We start from the raw sequence: 19135 nt of genomic DNA on the forward strand, positions 1-19135 counted from the left end.
AGTAAGTGCGCGCACAGGCAAGAGTAAGCGCAGACTTAGATGTATATGTTCTGCGGGACAGAGACTCATTGGGACTCATTTATGTAGGATCCTTTGTTGCTTTGACTGGACCCTTTCTTGTAGTACTGCAAAATATGCACTCGGCAAAAGGGCTGGTCAGCAGCTTTACAAGTTTCAGCTACTCCTATTATAATTAAATATTGCACTCAAATGCAAAAATCATATATGTTGGGATGCACAGTTACAATAGATATATAAATTATACAATTATATTAAAGTGGCACACCCTATATAAGGAAACGTGACTTTTATTTTCAACGCATAATACAAGAGTCTTCTTGTATAATGGACACAAGGACTCTTGTACAATGTGTTGAAAATTAAAGTCATATTTTTTTATATAGGGTGTGCCAGTTTAATGTAATGTTTATATACTGTATATATGACACCTGGGGGTAGCTTTACTCATCCCAACACGGGGCAATGTTATAAGATTCGACATCACATCACATGTACTACTACTCATGTAATATATTTGGTCACATGCCCGTGTGGGCTCTCAAACGTGGGTAAAACAGATCTTATGTTATGTCCCATATGGATGCCCACAGGTCAGCTATTAATACTGCATATCGTGACAATAAATCTGTAAAACCAGTGGCTAAACACATCTTGGAGTTTGGGCACAGACTACCAATGTTTAGATATATTGCAATTGATCATGTGCCGATGCCAAAGCGAGGTGGAGACAGTTATAGACTTCTCCAACGTGAAACCTTTTGGATTAAAAAACTGGACACTCTGGCACCAAGAGGGTTGAATGAATATTGTTCCTTTAATTGTTTTCTGGCAACAAGGTAAATTATGTAACAAAAAACGGGATGGATAGCTTTCCCTTTATCCACAATGTCTGTATGTGTTATACATGGCAGGGGTTGTGGAATTGGGTTGTGGAATTGGGGTGTGGATATGCAGGTGGTGGGAGGGGTTATGTATATAATATTATATAAAGCTTTATTGTGTGTATGGATTTTGGGGTTTAACATCTTGATAAAGGTCCTAGACCTGGACCAAAATGTTGATGTTTTTATATTTTGGATTATATATATATATATACACATATATACACACATACACACAAACACAGAATGTACACCCAATAGCAGTGGCCACCTTAATCTGTGACATGATATAAACTAGTGGTGTAACTACTCTGCGCCATGTCCCCCTGCAAAGAAATAAGGGCAAACTCTCCTGGCCCCCTTGTCCTGACGTGTCGTCCCTTAGTTCTGGCGGGTCCCCTGCCCATTGGTTTGTAAATCCCTGTTTCCCCCCCCCGCTCTCCTACCTTGGAGCTGGCGTGGAGCGGAAATGTACTAAACAGCACGCATATGCTAGATATTGTTTTGGTTTATTTAAAAAAAAAAAAGCCCAGGACCCATAAGTTCATTGCGAGTTCGTTTGCAGGAGTTTGTTGACTAACATGGCATGTGGATCTTAGGCGGGAGAAAATCGCCTGTGATCAGCAGATGCCAAAGCTACGGGTTTGATGTGAGTGTGTTCCTTTCATGCGCCACAGTTAAGTCTGAGACTGGAGAATCACAAAGACGGCTGATCAATGAATTGCTGTATAAGAGCCCACCAAATGTATCTCTTCTGGCAGTGTGGAAGGCAGAATTATTCAGGAAAATAATCTGAAATGCATTTGATCATAGTCTGAATGGTTTAATAATTTATAATATACCTTATTAGCTAAGCCTGGTGTTTATTTTGCTGCTGCCAAAACAAGATGAAAGGAGCCTGTCTCCTTCCCAACACAGACACAAAATGCAGTGTTTTCTCTCTTTTCTTCAGCAGATTAATTTGGGATTTCTCTCCTGCTTATCTTTAAGTTGTTTCCATGATTGTGTTTGATTTATCCTCCCTTATTTCCAGCAATTTAATTCATTTAATGTCTTGGGTTTATTTTATCTCATACAGGAGGCACATAAAGGCGGCAAATCCTTTCATGTTCCTCTTCTGTTCTGAAAGTCCAAAATTACAGTTCTTATGTGAAATCCCCCCTCATTCCTTGTTGTTAGTCGCTAGTTATGTTGATATTTCTGCACACGGTTGCAGATGTGTTCTGCCTGCAGTGTGATGTCTTCCCAAGGATATACATTGACTAAATGTGCCGTGGTTTTGCTCCTGTACCAAACATGTCTTTTGCTTGCTGCAAAAAAGTTTATTTATGGCTTGTTAGTAGCTGCTGTTCTTTATCTGTTGCTGCTTCTAGACGTTCTCGTTATGCGACTAAATTGAAGTCATATTAAAGAGAGCCTGTAATTAAAATACAAGTTTCCAGTGAGAGCATTTTGTGCAATTTATACAAGTTGTGTTACTTTGCATAAAATAAGTGCTGTTTTGACTTGGTACATGCCTAATAACAAAAGTATAAGAGAGACTTTTGCCAGAAAAGCAAGTGATTCAAGTGCAAATATTACAGCCTGGCAGGGCTAGTGTGGCCTTGCACTTTCCTGCTAGATTTCACTTGGTACAGTGGGATATACCACAATTTAATATCATCTCTCCCTAGAGAGACACAAAGAAAACCATTGGAGGTTTCCTTATCAACAATGGAATAACTATGCAATGCCAGGCCTGCCCCCACAAAAAATCCTTCAGAAGGGCCCAGGTCTATCCCAACCCCTAACCACCACCCCCCACCTGCCATCCAGCTAGCCTGCTTTGCTCCCTGATGTCTGCTCTTAGACAAGAGAGCGAATTGTTAGTGGATCTTTTTAGTTAGAGGAAGCAGAACCCACAGCCGGGATCCTTTCATTGATTATTCAAGCAAACTGTCTGTGCACCATACAACTTACAGTCTAAGGCAGGGATTCCCAACCTTTTTTCACTTGTGAGCCATGCTCAGATGTAAAAAGTGTTTGTGAGCTACATAACCATGGAAAAGTTCCTTGAGGGTGCCAAATAAGGGCTGTGATTAGCTATTTGGTACCCCAATGTGGCCTGCAGGAGGCTCTGCTTGGAGGAAAACTGTCTCTGAGCTTTCAAAACTTGTCTCTAAGCCAGAAATTAAAAAAAATGGGCACCTACTTTGAGGTCACTGGGAGCAACATCAAAGGGTTTGGGAGCAACATGTCCCTAACAAACCACTGGTTGGGAATCACTGGTCTAAGGTTTGGGTGCCTTGTGCACCAGTTGATGAATTCCTGAGCATGCAAGAAATGAACACAAAAGTCATCTATCTATCTATCTATCTATCTATCTATCTCTATCATTGTGTGTCTGTCCATTTCTGATCACACAGTGGTTGCAGTGCTCCACAGTAATGTCATTGCTATGGAAGCTATTATGTGAAGAGTTCACTTGTAACTGTGTTTTTATATTTTACATTCCCCATCCCATGACAGTTTTCATTTCTGATATTTGTGGCAGCAGCTAATAATAAGATATGTAGTGTAACCAGTCTGAGCATCTCCAGCTCATGAGGATACAGCAACTGAAATCATTCTACTGAGAGCCACATGACAGGTTTTTGGCATTTTATGACTTTGGTTCCAGCCGAGGTGTTCTTTGAAATTACTTCAAAAACAGATCATCCAAAACTCTGATCAGATGCATCTTCACTTGTATTAATATACTTCTGACAACCATGTTACAGGAAAAGGAGCCTGTAAAATTCTTTTGAAGTGTATCTCCAGCACATACATTACATACACTGTAACTGTCATCTGTGGCATGCTGTAGGATACCGGTGTGATCTCAGAGCTGCAGAGATGGCCTCTATGGAATTTTAAACTGTGTCCAGTTAATTATAAAATTCAAGGCTCGGGGTTAGAAATGCAACTGGAATTATTATTGGGAAAGCATCAAAAATGAATATTCTTAAGGTGCTTGGTGTCTCATTTCTTTATTCACTGCATATTGAATTGTAGCATTGCAGTAACCACATGGCATTACTCTTCTGGGGAAAAACAAGAAGGTTATTACCCTATGGTCCAATTTAGTGTTTATTAGATGTTTTCTAGTTTTCCTGCTCCAAAACTAATGCTGTGGAATATGCACTGCCTCATGGACCTTTCACATAGGAGCCCGAGTTTGTGGAGGCACCGTGGCATCGATTTGTGTATTATTTAATGCTTTCCCCTTTGGCTTTTTGATCTTGCTACACCCCTTGTTGCCAGATAACACACAGCATGCCGGAGATGTAAACTCTTAGATGCTGGCAGTCAGGAACTTGACAGCCAGTACTGTAGCTTTTCAAATATATGGCAGGTGAACAGTTAAAGGGACCCATATTTACTATAAAGAACAACTTTACTGGCACTTTTGGATATGGGCCTATTAATCTACTATGTGGTGCATTGTATATTGTGAGCCAAAAAAGGGAAGCAAATTGTTGAAGTTGTCAGACCGACTGCCAAATGTTTCATATAGCTGTAAAAGCAATTAAATAGACATTAAATAGACATTATACTGATAAATGATCAATTTAGAAAACCGTACAAAACTATAATTACTTTTGTTGCTGATAGAATGGCATTCCAACATTTGAAGGTGCTGCATTCAAAATGCCTCTCTTGTTAAAGCTGCGTATGGTGAGTTCTGCAGCACTTTATTGGGATTCACAATTCATTTGTAGGACTAAATAATGAGAGAGGTACAGTAAGTAGAAGTAAGTTTGTTGGCTCTAATCAGTGCCATATGCCAAATTCTGCTTTACACAAAGTGTTATAAGGGGTTTCCATGGATTCTATGACATGTATAAGAATATAATGCAGTCACCTCCTATAAACAGACCAAAAAACCCCTGAAAGTACCGTATACCTTACCAGCCTATATGCTTGGCACCACAGTCCCAGTACAGCTATTTGTATGGACCTGTTATCCAGAATCCTTGGGACCTGGGGTTTTCTGGATAAAGGATCTTTCCGTAATTTGGATCTCCATACCTTAAATCTGCTAAAAAATAAAAATTTAAACATTAAATAAACCCAATAGGATTGTTTTGTCACCAATAAGGATTAATTATATCTTAGTTGGGATCACGTACAAGATACTGTTTCATTATTATCTTTCTGGATAACAGGTTTCCAGATAACTGGTCCAGTACCTGTAGTACTAAGAAAAATGAGGGGTGTCCAGGCACTCTAGGAATACACAGGGCCACAAAATTAAAAAAAAAAGTCTTCTTTATTAAAGTTGAGTTAAAAAAAAAGTGTCATCTCCTCTGGCCCTACGCGTTTTGTGCCCACTGAGTCATGGGCTACATTGGGCTACCATGGTTCCATTAGCCTGAGAAAAATTAAGCAAACATTTAGTATTTAAAAGTAAAAATAGTGCCAAAAAGCTTTCATTTGGAACTGAGGGAATGTTTGGTTGTACTTTGGTTTAGGAGTGTTGTTAGTACCAGTTTCTGGTAATGCCTTAATTGGGTCTAACAAAAAGTGGAGCAATGGCTGTGTGGAGCTATTCAGCTTCTGCCAACAAAGCCCCTAGCTTGAATATTATGTTCCATAACACAGCACAACCCCAGCAAATTCTATATTTTCCCATGTTATTTAATATTTATCATCCTCTCACCATTCTATAATCTGCTATCCAGTCCACCTTTCTCTTGCGTTTTCTATATTTGTTGTCTTTCTTTTTGTTTCTCCTACTTTATTCTGCCCTGTATTGTTCTTTAACTTGGTCTGATGCCTCCACCTTTCTCATCTATATAACCTTCTACATCTCTTCTTTACTTCTTTCCCAGCATTCCTTTCTCCTTTTCACCATTTCTTCTTTCTTTGCTTTCAGTTCTATATTTTTATTGTCTCTTTTTTTTTTACCTCTTTCAGTATAAGTTGCAAAAATTGCACCATCTATTAACCCATAGCAACCAATCAAATGTTTGCTTCCAAACACATCACCAGGTTTCACTTGCTGATTTGGTGAGTTGCACAAACAGAAGAAGATTTTAATTGCATTGCTTCCATAGTCCTAACACAAAGGGATCAAAAAGAAGTTTCAGTTTGTTCCATCATTCACACAGTCATGTTTTCTGATCTGTTATCTATCAAATAACTTATTCTAGTTTTGCTGTACTAGTGCTGAGACAACTCCAGTGTTTGCATTACAACTGGAACAGTAAAGGTAATAGCTTCCAAACAACCAGTGTAAATGTGGCCTACACAGGATCTAATTGCCTCAAAAGAAAGAACCTTTATGCCCCATATATTTAGTTGTACTATAGGAAATGGTACAAGTACAAAGATTGATTTGGTGTATAGCATGTCGTGGCTGGAGTGTCTGACGAGCTGTTCCCTATAATTCCTAGGCTGCTAATTAAACATACATTTAATGCAACTGCTGACAGTGATTTTCCATAATTGTGCTAAGTGCTGGCAGTAATTAGTGCAAAACGCACTGACTCCTAAGCTACCGCTGCACACACTGGAATTCTCTAAGCCGGGTTGATGTTTCTGCATGTCAGCAGCTAGTTCTATGGAAGGTTTGATTAGTCCAACTGAATGGAAATACTGGGGCATTATCTCCAACAGGGAAAATGTATTTCAATGATAAAAAAAAAATCACTTGATTAGAATTGTAGCTCATGGGATAATTTTGACTGTACGGACAAAACATTGTTGTGGCAGGAGAGAGACTTCACAACTCTAGATCCAGAGGTTAATTAACTTGCGCTCCTGAATTGAGCATATCTGCTGCTGGTTATTAATGTCTCTTCTGCATTGGGATCTGTTTTTAATTACTCAGTTCTGGAATGCTATCACTTATCAGCCAATCCCTGTGATGTCTCCTAATTTAAGCTCGAGTCTCTCACAAAATTTGCCTTTATTTATTTTTGCTTTATTTTTCACAGAGACAAAAAAAATGATTTTAATATAAATAATTCAGTCATGTTTTAATAAATGTCATCTGTATTTAGGAAGAATGTGTCAGATATTCAACGTTTTTCTCCCTAAGAGAATTCATAACTGTGATTTGCCAGGAATATGTTTAGTCACTATCAGTCTATCTTTGAATAAATGTTTTTTTATTTTTGGCTTATTACCTAGAAACATAGAAATGTAGAAATATATTGGTAGAAAAAGACCAACAGGTCAATTTTGGCAATTTTTCAACCAATTATGAGAATAAGAGCAGAAGTCTCACAAGGCTCACTGTAGTATCATTTCTCATTCGCTTGGTTATATGATGGGAGTATCCCCATATCCTCATCCCAAAACCATCTGAAGTATTTTACTAGTTTATACTTTCCCTGGAAGTGAATTCCAATCCTCTCTACAAATACTGGATAATGTGGGGTAGTACTTACCTTATTTCTGAAGTTCCAGCTAAAGAGCTATAGGGCCATATTTTCATTTTTTTTTGTCCTCTTAAATGATGAATTTGAACTTTTTAAACTGATTCTCTAAAGCTGGCCATACACCTTCAGATTTAAGTCTTCAGACGAATGTTCAGATATCGATTGTACGTTTAAATGCAACGATATAAAATTAACATTCAGACTGAAATTGTAGGATAAAGCCCTAAAAAAACCAAATCACAGCATGTTTTGAACATGAAATAGTTGGCAAAAACTAAAAGTGACTTCCTGGAAGAAGTCCAGGTCCCCCAAGGATATCGCCGATATTATTGTTGCCCAATCGAAATGTTCTAACCTGTCCAATCGACTAAATGACCGATCTCCATGGTACAGAAGTTATTGGGATGATAATTCTGAGCCCACACACGGTCTGGAAATGGTATAAAAATGTAGTTGGTACGACTGTATGGCCAGCTCAAGGGCCTTTCGTGATTTTTCATTACAAAACCATGTAAAGCATTTTACTAGTTTATACTTCCACTGGAAGTAAATTCCAAACCTTCTCTACAAATCTATTGTGGAGTAGTACTTACCTTGTTTCTGAAGTTGAAGTTTTAGGGCCATAATTATAAATTATTTTTTTTTGCAAATGTTGTCCTCTTATTGATGAATTTAAACTTTTGAAACGGTTTTCTCTAAGGCCCTTTCATGTAATTTAAGGTACTCGAGTTTTATGACCAGATGGAGGAGGACATGGCTTCTCTAAATCAGGGGCATGACTGACAATGTTAGTATGTGGCTCATTGTATTACTCCAGGACAGAACGCTGTACTCTACATGTATTCTAATGGCACCCATGGGCATTCCCGAGCTCACATCTGTGTAATAGCAATTGGTAAACATCAGTCAGGTAACTAGAAGTGCAGCTACAGGCAACGTGCCAGCTTTCTGGTAGAAATACATTGCACATTCAAAGAGTACAAACTTGGCATGAAACCGTTTGTCCATAAACCGACAACTCCAAGCTTCATATCAAAGCAATATGTTTTTTAATAATTTACTGATTCCAGTCCAGTCTTACAGTACATATGTAGTGCCATTATGGGGAAAAATAAATGATAGTAATGGTGCACAGAAAAAGAGAACTACTACAAGTGTGGCTATAAGGAAGAAGGGAGTCAACTCTCCTTGTCCCAAAGAGCTTTCAGGCTGAGTGCAGATACAAACACTAGAGCCATAAATGAATCCTCCTACTACACTTCCCACTACAGATGTTAATAGCATGCTTTTGTGAATTATCATTAACTTGTATCTCGGATTATATCACTTACGTGGCCTCCTTTGTCTTTTGGAGCCAATAAAGCACTTTTAAAAGCAATCAACTTGAAGTCTGGTAGGAACATTGTTTCTGTTTAATTTACGTGTGGCTGTAGATTTATAAATGGTGGGGAGCAATATTAGAGCATGGGGGACACCTTGCTTCATAAGTTTCTTGTAATCTATTTCTGTTTCGTGTTGCGCTTTCCTATAAGGCTTCTGTTTGAGATGCTAATGAACTGGATCCGTATATTCTATCCTTGAGAAGTAAATATCCTTTCAATCTTTTTCATATATATTAATGCAACCTCACCAGAAAGCCTGTCATTACTTACAAAACAAAGGCCATATTAACTTATTCTGAACAAGAAAAGGGGCTTTGAAATACGTTTGATTTAGTATTTACTAGGTGAATGTAGGAGCCTCATCTTTGTTTCGGCCCATAATCTTTCAACCGTAAGTGATACTCATATCAGAGTGTGTGTGCGTCATGGAAGAATTGTTGGTTAGATATTAAGTATTTGCATTCATAATATATATACTGTATCTAATATGTTGCTATTAAAGTTATTGTAGGTAACCTTCAGCTTTATATTTTCATTCCGTGTTTAACTTCAACCAGATTTGTGAATGTGTTAAAGAGGGCCAAGATTTAGATATTTTTTCCTTTCCCAAGTATGAAGGCTTTATGGCATGCCTTTCCAATGAACCAAAGCCTGTTATAATGCATAATGAGCCCATCTAAAACCACACCCATCTTAATCTTAGAAATGCACCATATTGCACTATAGCATTTATGAAAGATATGCTTGATAAACTACCGATTACCCATATTATTTAATAGCTATTGCTAAACAGAAGCTGCTGGACTAAAAAAAAACACAGTTTTGACCCTCCTATCATCCAGAAAGGCATAAAATGAATTACATTGGCCATTGAAGTCAATGTTTGAATCAGCAGTTGATAAATTCTATTACGCTTTGCTAAGAAGGGGAGCTTGGTTTGATTTATTCAGTTGGTTAAGGGATTGCCTGACTTGTTAGGAGACTCTTTTGTTTCACAGCCCTCAAATGTTATCTAGTTGCTTCAGGTTGTGGTTCCCTTTTGATTGTAGCTGGAACTACTTCATCAATAGTTTTATACACTAGCACATGATAAAGACACCCCAGCATATGAGAGTAGGTCATTTTTATTGCAGCTGTCAGCGCCGTGTACCTTAAATTATGTTATATATTTTTAGCTTGGTGCAAGCTCCGACCAAGTTCCTTGGTATTTGTGCTACTTGTGGTCCAACTGACACTGGCAGATCATTTACTGTAAAGAGTATTTGCTCATTCTTTCAACTTCACATTTCTGCTGGAGCTTGCAGATTTAAGAAGATTTGAATAGGTCTCTAACCATGCCAATTCAAGTTCTATGTCTGACTTCTTACTGTTCAGAAAATACAGATTATAAAATATTCAGATCCCAAACCTATTACAGCCCAGTGGTCATCAGGCCCCATCTAATCATATTGGAGCTCAATCTAATTAAGTTAGATTGAGTTAATTAAATATGTCCATAACACCTACGTACTGCCTAGAAAGACTTACCTTGAAATATTGTGAAGTCAAAACACATGAAGCCAATTCAGTACACAAATGTCTTACTGCATGCCTGCTGCAATTGCAAGAGAAAGTGTAAATAATCCTACCCCAAAAGTGACCTTAAAATGTGCTAAAGAACTGTAAACTGTGAGATACCAGAGGAGGCTGTATTTTTGCCCATATATAAAGTATATAAGTAACATTTCTAATTCTTTTTCGCAGGAGTCAAAGCCACCAAACAACCCCGAATCCCTTCTGCAGACGTCCCGGGAAGGACTACAAACCTTCTTTTTTGTCACTGCTCTGCTGGCTGCTGTCATTGCTTTTGTTGGAATAAAATTGCTTTAAAAACAATTGTTTAGGGAAGCTGGAAAAATTCTAGCATTTTAGCCCACTTTTTAGTCATTTCAATTTGATTAGTGTGAAACTTCTGCCCATTATTACTTACCACCATTTAATTGGCTTTTAAGTCTCTTGGGAATATACCCAGATGTTAAAGATGTGTTTTTTTTTAATCCTTCAGTTGATAGTCCCTCTGTAAGAGTAAGTAACCTGCAATGCTGCTGCGTTGCTCGATTCTCCACTTCTTTTTCATATTGTGATCTTCAGCCTTAGTTCTGTACATGTGATACTTGTAAATACAAGCGTCAGTGCCAGATGCTGTGACCTGGCTTCATCCTGATGAAGGAAACACAGGGGGAAAGGTCACGTTTATTAATAGCATGCCGCCAAATAAAATGTAAAAAGTATTTTTTTTTCCTTTTGTTACTATCCATGTGAGCAGTCATACTGATAAATTCTTTCCAGCCAAGTGAGAAAAGAAGGGATATGTTTCCAATCAAAAAGCAGAAAAGTCAAATACTGATTAATTTCTTCTCATCTAAATGTGGCATCTCCAGTTTGTGCATGAGTCGCTCCTCACTGTGTCTGACTGCTCCATATACAGGTCAATTTGATTGGATAATTGTGCACCATTTCACTTTAGGTAAGCAGTGATGTGCACTCTTGTTTCCTGTAGATAATTAAAGTCTGCCGACCGCAACCGGTGATGTGCGTGTGTGTGTTTTGAAAATGCATTAAGTTATTCTGAAACATTGTTCACATTTTTTTTTTGCCTTACTGGGATATTTGCTTTTATTGAGATGAGAACAAGATGCATTATTAAACATTATTTACACTGAGACTCATTGTTGGCTCTTGCGAGTTTTATTTTTAGCCAATCTGTTAAGGCTGGTGCTATTGTCATGGACATGAAAAGCTCAATAAAAGTTAAGGATATCTGTTGATTATTAAAGACTGACAACTTAAACAAGAAGTGCCAAGGGCCACGCATGTTTGTGGGGTTTAAAGTTGCTTTAATGAGAAGCACATATTTATATACATTTTTATATAGTCATACTTAAGCTTGAAGAAAACATTTGTCATCCACATTCAGGCTGACATAGATCCCATGGTTATTGATTGAGAGTAAGGAAAACAAAGAACCCTATTGAAATGTATGCCAATTTAGCCTCGAGGGGGAAAGCTAATGCTTTCCTAATCCCAAGCTGGCAGTCTGTTTTTTTCCAAATCTAAATCACCATTTAATTATCTTGAAGGAAAAATATACCTAGTAAAGTATGATTTTGTTCCTTCTTGGGATATTTGTATTTGTACAGATATGTGTGGGTGCTGCAGTATGCCGACTGTAGTACAGAAACTCTCATACATTTAAACTGAAAGTTTACTTGCAGGCAACGACACAGGGTGATCCCAAACATTCTGCATTGTACTTGTATGGCACTCAAGGGTGCCAGAAATGCCCCAATCGCCCACTATTATTACTCCAATACACCAGTTATATATCTGTAATGATTAATTTCAAGAACTTTTTCAAATAAGAACCTCCCACCCCTCTTTTCTGCTGTTATTCAATCAGGATCTTTTAGGAGGAAGCAAAGTAAAAGCAGCTATACACTAACTAATCCTGGGCCAACTGAACAAATACTATACAATGGTATGGTCCTCTTTGTATCAAGGCTTCTTTTCACTTCCTTATCTGCCCTTGAACAGGCAACATTGTGCATTGGTTCATAAATGTTCAAACCTTCCCAGTAGACATTGGTCAAAATCATCTGGCCATCATGCAAACTCTGAAAATTTGTGTAAAACTTCATTTTTTTTTTACAAATTATCTGTTGTGTGTATAGCCAACTTAAGTACAAGTTTTCAGTCAAAAACTACTGATCAATTCATGATGTCTGAAATAGAATATAGTGCCGAAATATCTTTATACCAGGATTGGAAATAAGGGATCCCATGTCTTGGAAATAAATACCCTATGAAGGAATCCTTTATATAAGGATTGGGGATAAGGGGTCCCATACCCTAGGAATGAAACAAGTCCACATTTTCTTTCATTTTGGAAAAGAATGAAAATATTTAGTAAATTATTTAGACATATTAGCAGAACCCTTACTCATTCATTAGTCAAATAAATCATAGTGGTAACCAATAAAAAAAGACACTTGTGATACAGGCTGTTGCAGTTGGGCCAACCTTACTAACAGCGTTTTAGTAAGTTTGCTATAAATTTTATTTGCTTTCTGAATAGAAATGCCATGATTAACTCGTGCAGGTATGGGATCTGTTATCCAGAAACCCATTATCCAGAAAGATCTGAAGTCCCATAGATGCCATTTTAAGCAAATAATTCTAGTTTTTAAAAATGATTTCCTTTTTTCTATAATAATAAACAGTATCTTGTACTTTCCATGAAGAACACAAGAATACCATTAATGCCGTCAGTCACATCAGGAAGATAAGAAAGCAGAAGAACAAATATCCCTACCTACCTTGCCCTGGGGCAGACATTCCCACTGGACATGCATTGCATAGTAATTTCTACCCCTTTGGAATGCTGGCCCATTTGGTGTTTGCAGTGAATATTCCACCAAGGGATTTAAATCCAAATTCAACATTTATGAGTAGCAAAATTACAATATACAAAATCGCGGGCATTGATTAGATGGATGGCGTAATCATATAATATAGAAAAAGGTACCTTTTGAAGAACTGCACATTTGTCACGTCCCTGTCTGCGCATCTCTGTGAACGTTTGACAGCCCGCGTTAATTTAGTTTTACTCCTCAGTTCAGCTCCATGTGAAGAAAGCAAGAGTGATTTTTTGAATAACAGCAAGTAATATGTGATGTGGCAGCAACTGGCAATTCTGACATTGAGCTTGGCTGTGGCCATTACCCAGAATCCATCTGTGCTCCTTGAGAAGCAATTACAATTTCACAGGTTGGAATTAAAATTCCCTGTGGTATGCAATGGAGTAACGGAGACTGTCAAAGTGATTTCAAGCTGCTAATCTCTCACTGTTGTAGGAGTGAAAATAGAGTTCCTCTTACAGATCCAGAGGTCTGACAACTTAAAAACTCCAGACCGGCTAAACGATTTAATACATGGCAATTTAAGCTGACTTCACCTACGCATAGATTTTCTTAACACAAAATTCTGCTTGAAGTACCTCAGATTGCCAGGAAGGAGATTGCAATATCTTGCTCTTTAACATCGTGTGCCGGGTGGCATTTGCTAAAAAAAAAAAAAAAAAAAAAAAGTGCTGTACGTTGCAGTTCATATAGAAATTAATTTTTAAGAGCAATATTACGGCTATCTATATCTGTGTATCCAGCAGGGTCATTTCTATGGATCCTTCTTATCTTCTAAGCACAGGGATGTTCTTCTGTGGTTTAGGAAGCCAAATTTAAAGGGGTGCTGTTATCTCAAAACTTCCTTCTTTAAAATATGTCATTTTTTATGAACTCCTAATTAGGGATGGGCAGTTTTCTTTTACTAAATAAATCCAGTTTTTCATAAATTTCAGTTTTAACAACGACTGGTGGAGATGTTTCCTTTGCCTTTATTGCTGATCAATCGAGTTCAGGCCAATGACCCACCCTGTGCTATTGGCAGAATTTTGCTGCTCGCATTTCCAGTTCGGTGGACAGGCAGCAAAACTGCGCGTAGACTTATAGTCACCCTGACCCTGCAAAGTGCTATTGGCCTAAGGGCTCCAAATCCTGCGCTGGTGTAAACAATGGGTTCCAGACAGACGGGAGAGGAAGAAGCATTAACTACCTGCTTACACTTCCCTATCCTAGCACAAACATGAAAGTGGCTTTCAAAATATTATAAATAGTTTACAAAAGTCTACTATATAAAAAAATGACACATTGTTTCTAAGCCACGAAGGCCGAGGTCTAGACTGTATCTGTACTCTTATGGCCTGCGGGCCCACTCTCTGTGTCCCAGTACTAACAGCAAATGGGCAGCCAGACTAGAAGTCCTATTGGTAGTGTGGAATGTGGGTTGTGCTTAGGGGAGGGTGGGGCAGGGCAGTAGTTGCTAAGAATCCAGTGCTGATTATTTTTAGCCCCAGACACAAACTTTGCTTTATGATAGTTCTGTCCCTGTAAAATTCTGTGGTTTGAAAAGAAATTCATATATGACCAAACTTTTAAAGAAAATGTGTGTCTATAGAAAAGTAACATAACTATTTACATTGGCTTGTTACGTGTTCCCTTTATGTATCCCACTTTACCTGCAAGTTATATGATGCTTGTCTGAACAGAAAGAACAACCCTACAGGCATGGGAAAGGCCTTCTGTTCTTGGATGGTTTCATAATGAAACTCTAGATTATTCTCTATATATTGAGAAAATTAAACCTGTGGGAAATAAAGAATATACAATTATGTCTCATCTTGCCTCATTTATTGGTGATTATAACCAGATGTAGAGATGTAGCGAACTGTTCGCCGGCCACTTTGGGTTCGCCGCGTTTTTTTTTGGCGCCGTGTTTTTTCGCCTTGGTTTTCCCAACGCGTTTTTCCGCCGCGTTTTATCGCGTATGCATATACATAGGAATAGCTTGCGGTTTTTTTTGGCGTTTTTTTTACAAAGTATTTTTCAGATAAATTTTTGCTTGATCCCCCTCCTGCATGCCACTGTCCAGGTCGTGGCACCCTTTAAACAACTTTAAAATCAGTTTTCTGGCCAGAAATGGCTTTTCTAGGTTTTAAAGTTCGCCTTCCCATTGAAGTCTATGGGGTTCGCAAAGTTCGCGAATATTCGCGAGTTTTGGCGAAAGTCCGCGAACGGGTTCGCGAACATTTTCGGCGATGTTCGCTACATCTCTAACCAGATGAAATAAACCTTACTCTCTGCATGGAGACACCGCACGTCTCACCAATGAGCTTCTTATTCGCTTGTTCTTCTCATCCTTAGATTTGTAGCTCAGTAGAGAGAGGTCGGAGGTTAAAGAGTGCACTTTATGTACATTTCCATAATGAATAGCATTTGTACCAAACTAAAACCGATATAAATAAAAAGTTATTTACTTCTCGCTGTAAGCCACTGCTAAATATTGGATGCTTTGTCCATTTAGTGCCGGACAGAGTGCAAACGTTCATCTCTCGGTTTCCCTCGCACACTTATCCAGCAACATGAAAGCTAAACTGATTGACACATCACTTTGAGGACATTTTTATGATTTATAGTTCATTGATTTAAGAAGAGCAGTCACTAGATTCCACATTTCAGAATCATTGTTGGGATATTTAGTGATCATACATTCTGCAAGCTTTACAGAGGCTATTGATTTGCCGTCTAATCAAAATTTATGAACACAACATCATAGACAGAGGGAGAGGAAAACTTAATTTGAAGTGATCAGCTGAGACGGAGCAATGGATTTTTTTCAGTACCACTCTCTATGTGCCAACATCCATGCCTTAAAGGGCACGTTTGCCTTTAAATGAACTTTTAGTATGTCATATAGAGGCATTTTATAGCAAACTATCAACTAATAATAATGATCCAGGGACTCCACTTAACCTCTATGTTACTGTGTTGTCTTCTCTTCAAAACTAACACAAAGGCAATAATTAGCTCATTATCTGACTCACTAACATCATTTATGGGCCATTGCCCTAACCATAGTAACTGGCTGCACTTATTAACTGCCTGTTTGTGCCTGTAAGTAACTCACCCACTTAGATTGATAGCGCTACAGTGCAGGGTCCTCTTTAGTTATTAACATGTCATCCTCATCATTTGTATAGCCCCAGTAAGTTATGTTATGCTATACAATACTTTATGGGTTAAAAAATAAAAATCATGCTCACAGGAGCTTACTATCTATTGTACTGTATATTATCATCAATGTACTGTTACATATAACAGTGCTATATAATTACCTTAAATGGTGCACTGTAATGATGTACATCTCAGTACAATAATTGACTGATATTCTCCTGCCTTGTATACTCCCCTTTTGTGAGTTGTGATTGCTATTAATATGTATCCAGTTTGTGATATAGATAGTGTGCTTCCTCAACCTAGCATGTTTGTCCAGCTGCAGATCCCTCAGCCATGCTGTTTGTCAGTAGTACACAGCTAATTGCTCCCTCATGCTGGGATCAGTCAGGGAGAGCAGGGACAAGCTTTCAGCGACTCACAGCATGAGTGTATCGCTGGCAGCTGCTTTAGGTTGAGGAACTCACAAATGGTTAAATATCTAAAAATAATGAAAAAAAAAACCAAATGAAAACAGCTGCTACAAGTATATAACAGTAATGTTGCAGAAGACTCTGGCAGCAGGCAAGGGGGACTCTGTAAAGGGGAGCACAATACTATAACAGGGTGGCTGCCATGATATTGATATTATATTGATATTATGTAGTCTGTCGATACAAATAACCAACCTTTCTATTGTTCCACAAGTCTCAGAAATAGCAAATCGGCATTCACCCCAACACTACCCTCAGGATTATTCCCTCTCTCTTGAGTCCCTCCGGAACCCCACAGTGTGGAACCCCCTGTTCGAGTAGTACTTATATAATGCATCTACCCCACCTTTTGTAGTTGGAGAGCTATTTAAATTAAGCAAAAGCTCAGCCTTTTCTCCCAGCATTCTGTACTGTAGGCTTTCAGGCTCCCCCATTAGTTAATTAATGAGTTTGCACATAGGTATGCCTGCCTCTCCTGCCATTTGTACTCTATAAGCACATGCACATCACAAGACTTTACCACTTTTACTAAATGTAAATTAGAAGTTGACTGAAGAGGGAAAGCACAAAGGCCTGATGACCTGACAGATGACAAGGACAAGCAGAGAGGTGGCATCACACAGCAGAGCAGTCAGTGATTAAGCACAAACTGATCAGTCCCTGTGGCTTCTCGTATGGTACATGCGGCACCGCTCTGCTCCATTAGTTCAACTACACTGCATATCTCATGGCCTGATACTGTACAATGAGAGAAGCCAGATCTGCATTGCTAGTCTCCTGTCAGGGTAGTTAGGTAAGCGTAACCACTCATACTTGCATATCTGATGCTATAAAATAGTATTCTTCAGATAGACACTTTTAATTGGCTATAAATAGACTCCAAGGAATAATAAACTTATTAAATTGACAGTAACTCCCACTGAGGATAGAAGAAAACCAAATGACATGTTTTTTAAAGATTATACACTTATAAAGCCTTATATGGACATTTTGCAGTACTTTACTCAAACCACAGATTTAAGCTGAGCCATTGAGTCTTAAAAATAAATCTTCATTTTGGTTCCAGTTGTTAGTATTTGCACAGATACATTTGTAGGAGGCAAATTACAGTTTGCGTGATGGGTTTGCAGCTCAGCTGCTGGGAGTTTGCTGTGCATAAAATGTTCATGACTTGCAGACATAACCCAGATTATAATGAAGTTCCAGGGTCCAAACTGTTTAGATTGCAATCAGTTCTAGCAATAGGTTAATGTCTGCTCCCCTCATACCTACAGAGACACCGTATAAGCTTACAATCTAGTTAATGTCTGGACACCTACCTCAGTATATCAACCAAAATGTCAGTCTTTCACCCTGACTTTCACCAGAGCTGCAATCTGTCTTTTTTTTTATGCACTTTGCACTCTGCCTTTCATTGTTGCAACAGGTTTCTGCGCTTCATTTCAGAGCAGAGAGACCTGCGGTTAACCATTTGAATAGAGCGCTGCCTGCGTTCTTCAGTACTCTATCATTTAGAGGAAAAGTGTAGACACCCCCCCAACCCGTACCTTGCTTGGCTAAAGTTATGCAGTGACAGAAGAAGCAGCCCACTATGGGGTCCCACTCTTACTAACGTTCCTATGACAGACGGTAATGACAGCTCGTCTGACACAACTGTGTGCACCTCGCAGACTTAGCAGTTGAGGTATCCCAAATCATGGTGTGACCTTCCCAATAAAGGTGTTTGCAGGTTAATAGCACTTTGCGTTAGAAGTGTAGATATAAGTTTTAGCTCAGTAATTACTTGGGCCTATTCTCTAAAAGATATGGTGCAATCACTTACCTGAGACCATTTGTATTTCGTGGTGCTTGGGCCATACTGCAGGTAGATAAAGATTATTATTTCCACTACTGTTCTTTGAAGGTTATGCCCAAATGTCGATCAAAAAATTGCTGAAATGAAGCTCTCAGATACTGTATGTACCATGGCTGGGATGTAGATTAAGAAACATTGTTTTGGACGTACTTGCTCTGCAGTTATATTTTTTGTGTATGTTGATGTGGCAGCTGATCCATACTTGTGTTTTTCACGCATTAATACTCTAGTATTATCTTATTACACAGGAGATCACCAGGTCTCTGCTTTATACAAGTCAACACATTTTCCAGCATCTGCTCCTAATTTGACTGTGGGCTTTACTATCAATGGCTGTTACACTGGTGCTCTCAGCCTCTTTGCTGTTCCCATATTACATTTATAGTGCAGTTAGTGTACCTTTAACCCAAACGCTTACTAGAGAGCTTCACAGTTTACACTAAGTGCTTTCACCCCTTTGTAGAAGCTCAAAATGAGATACATTGATTAAGTCATCCAACGCAGCCCTTTAT

At 38.5% G+C, this 19135-nt stretch overlaps 1 protein-coding gene across 3 annotated transcripts in view; it reads left to right on the plus strand.

The window, feature by feature from the left end:
* cdkal1 (CDK5 regulatory subunit associated protein 1-like 1) overlaps positions 1-11395 on the plus strand; it is a 477082-nt gene extending 465687 nt beyond the window's left edge. For all 3 annotated transcript variants that reach the window (XM_012964438.3, XM_012964437.3, NM_203863.1), the window contains 1 exon segment: positions 10435-11395. In XM_012964438.3, coding sequence (XP_012819892.1) covers positions 10435-10560 — 126 coding nt within the window. In that variant the 3' untranslated portion in view covers positions 10561-11395.
* Positions 11396-19135: the final 7740 nt, after the last annotated feature.

The sequence above is a fragment of the Xenopus tropicalis genome, chromosome 6 (genome assembly GCF_000004195.4).
Source record: "Xenopus tropicalis strain Nigerian chromosome 6, UCB_Xtro_10.0, whole genome shotgun sequence".
Lineage (NCBI taxonomy): Eukaryota > Metazoa > Chordata > Amphibia > Anura > Pipidae > Xenopus > Xenopus tropicalis.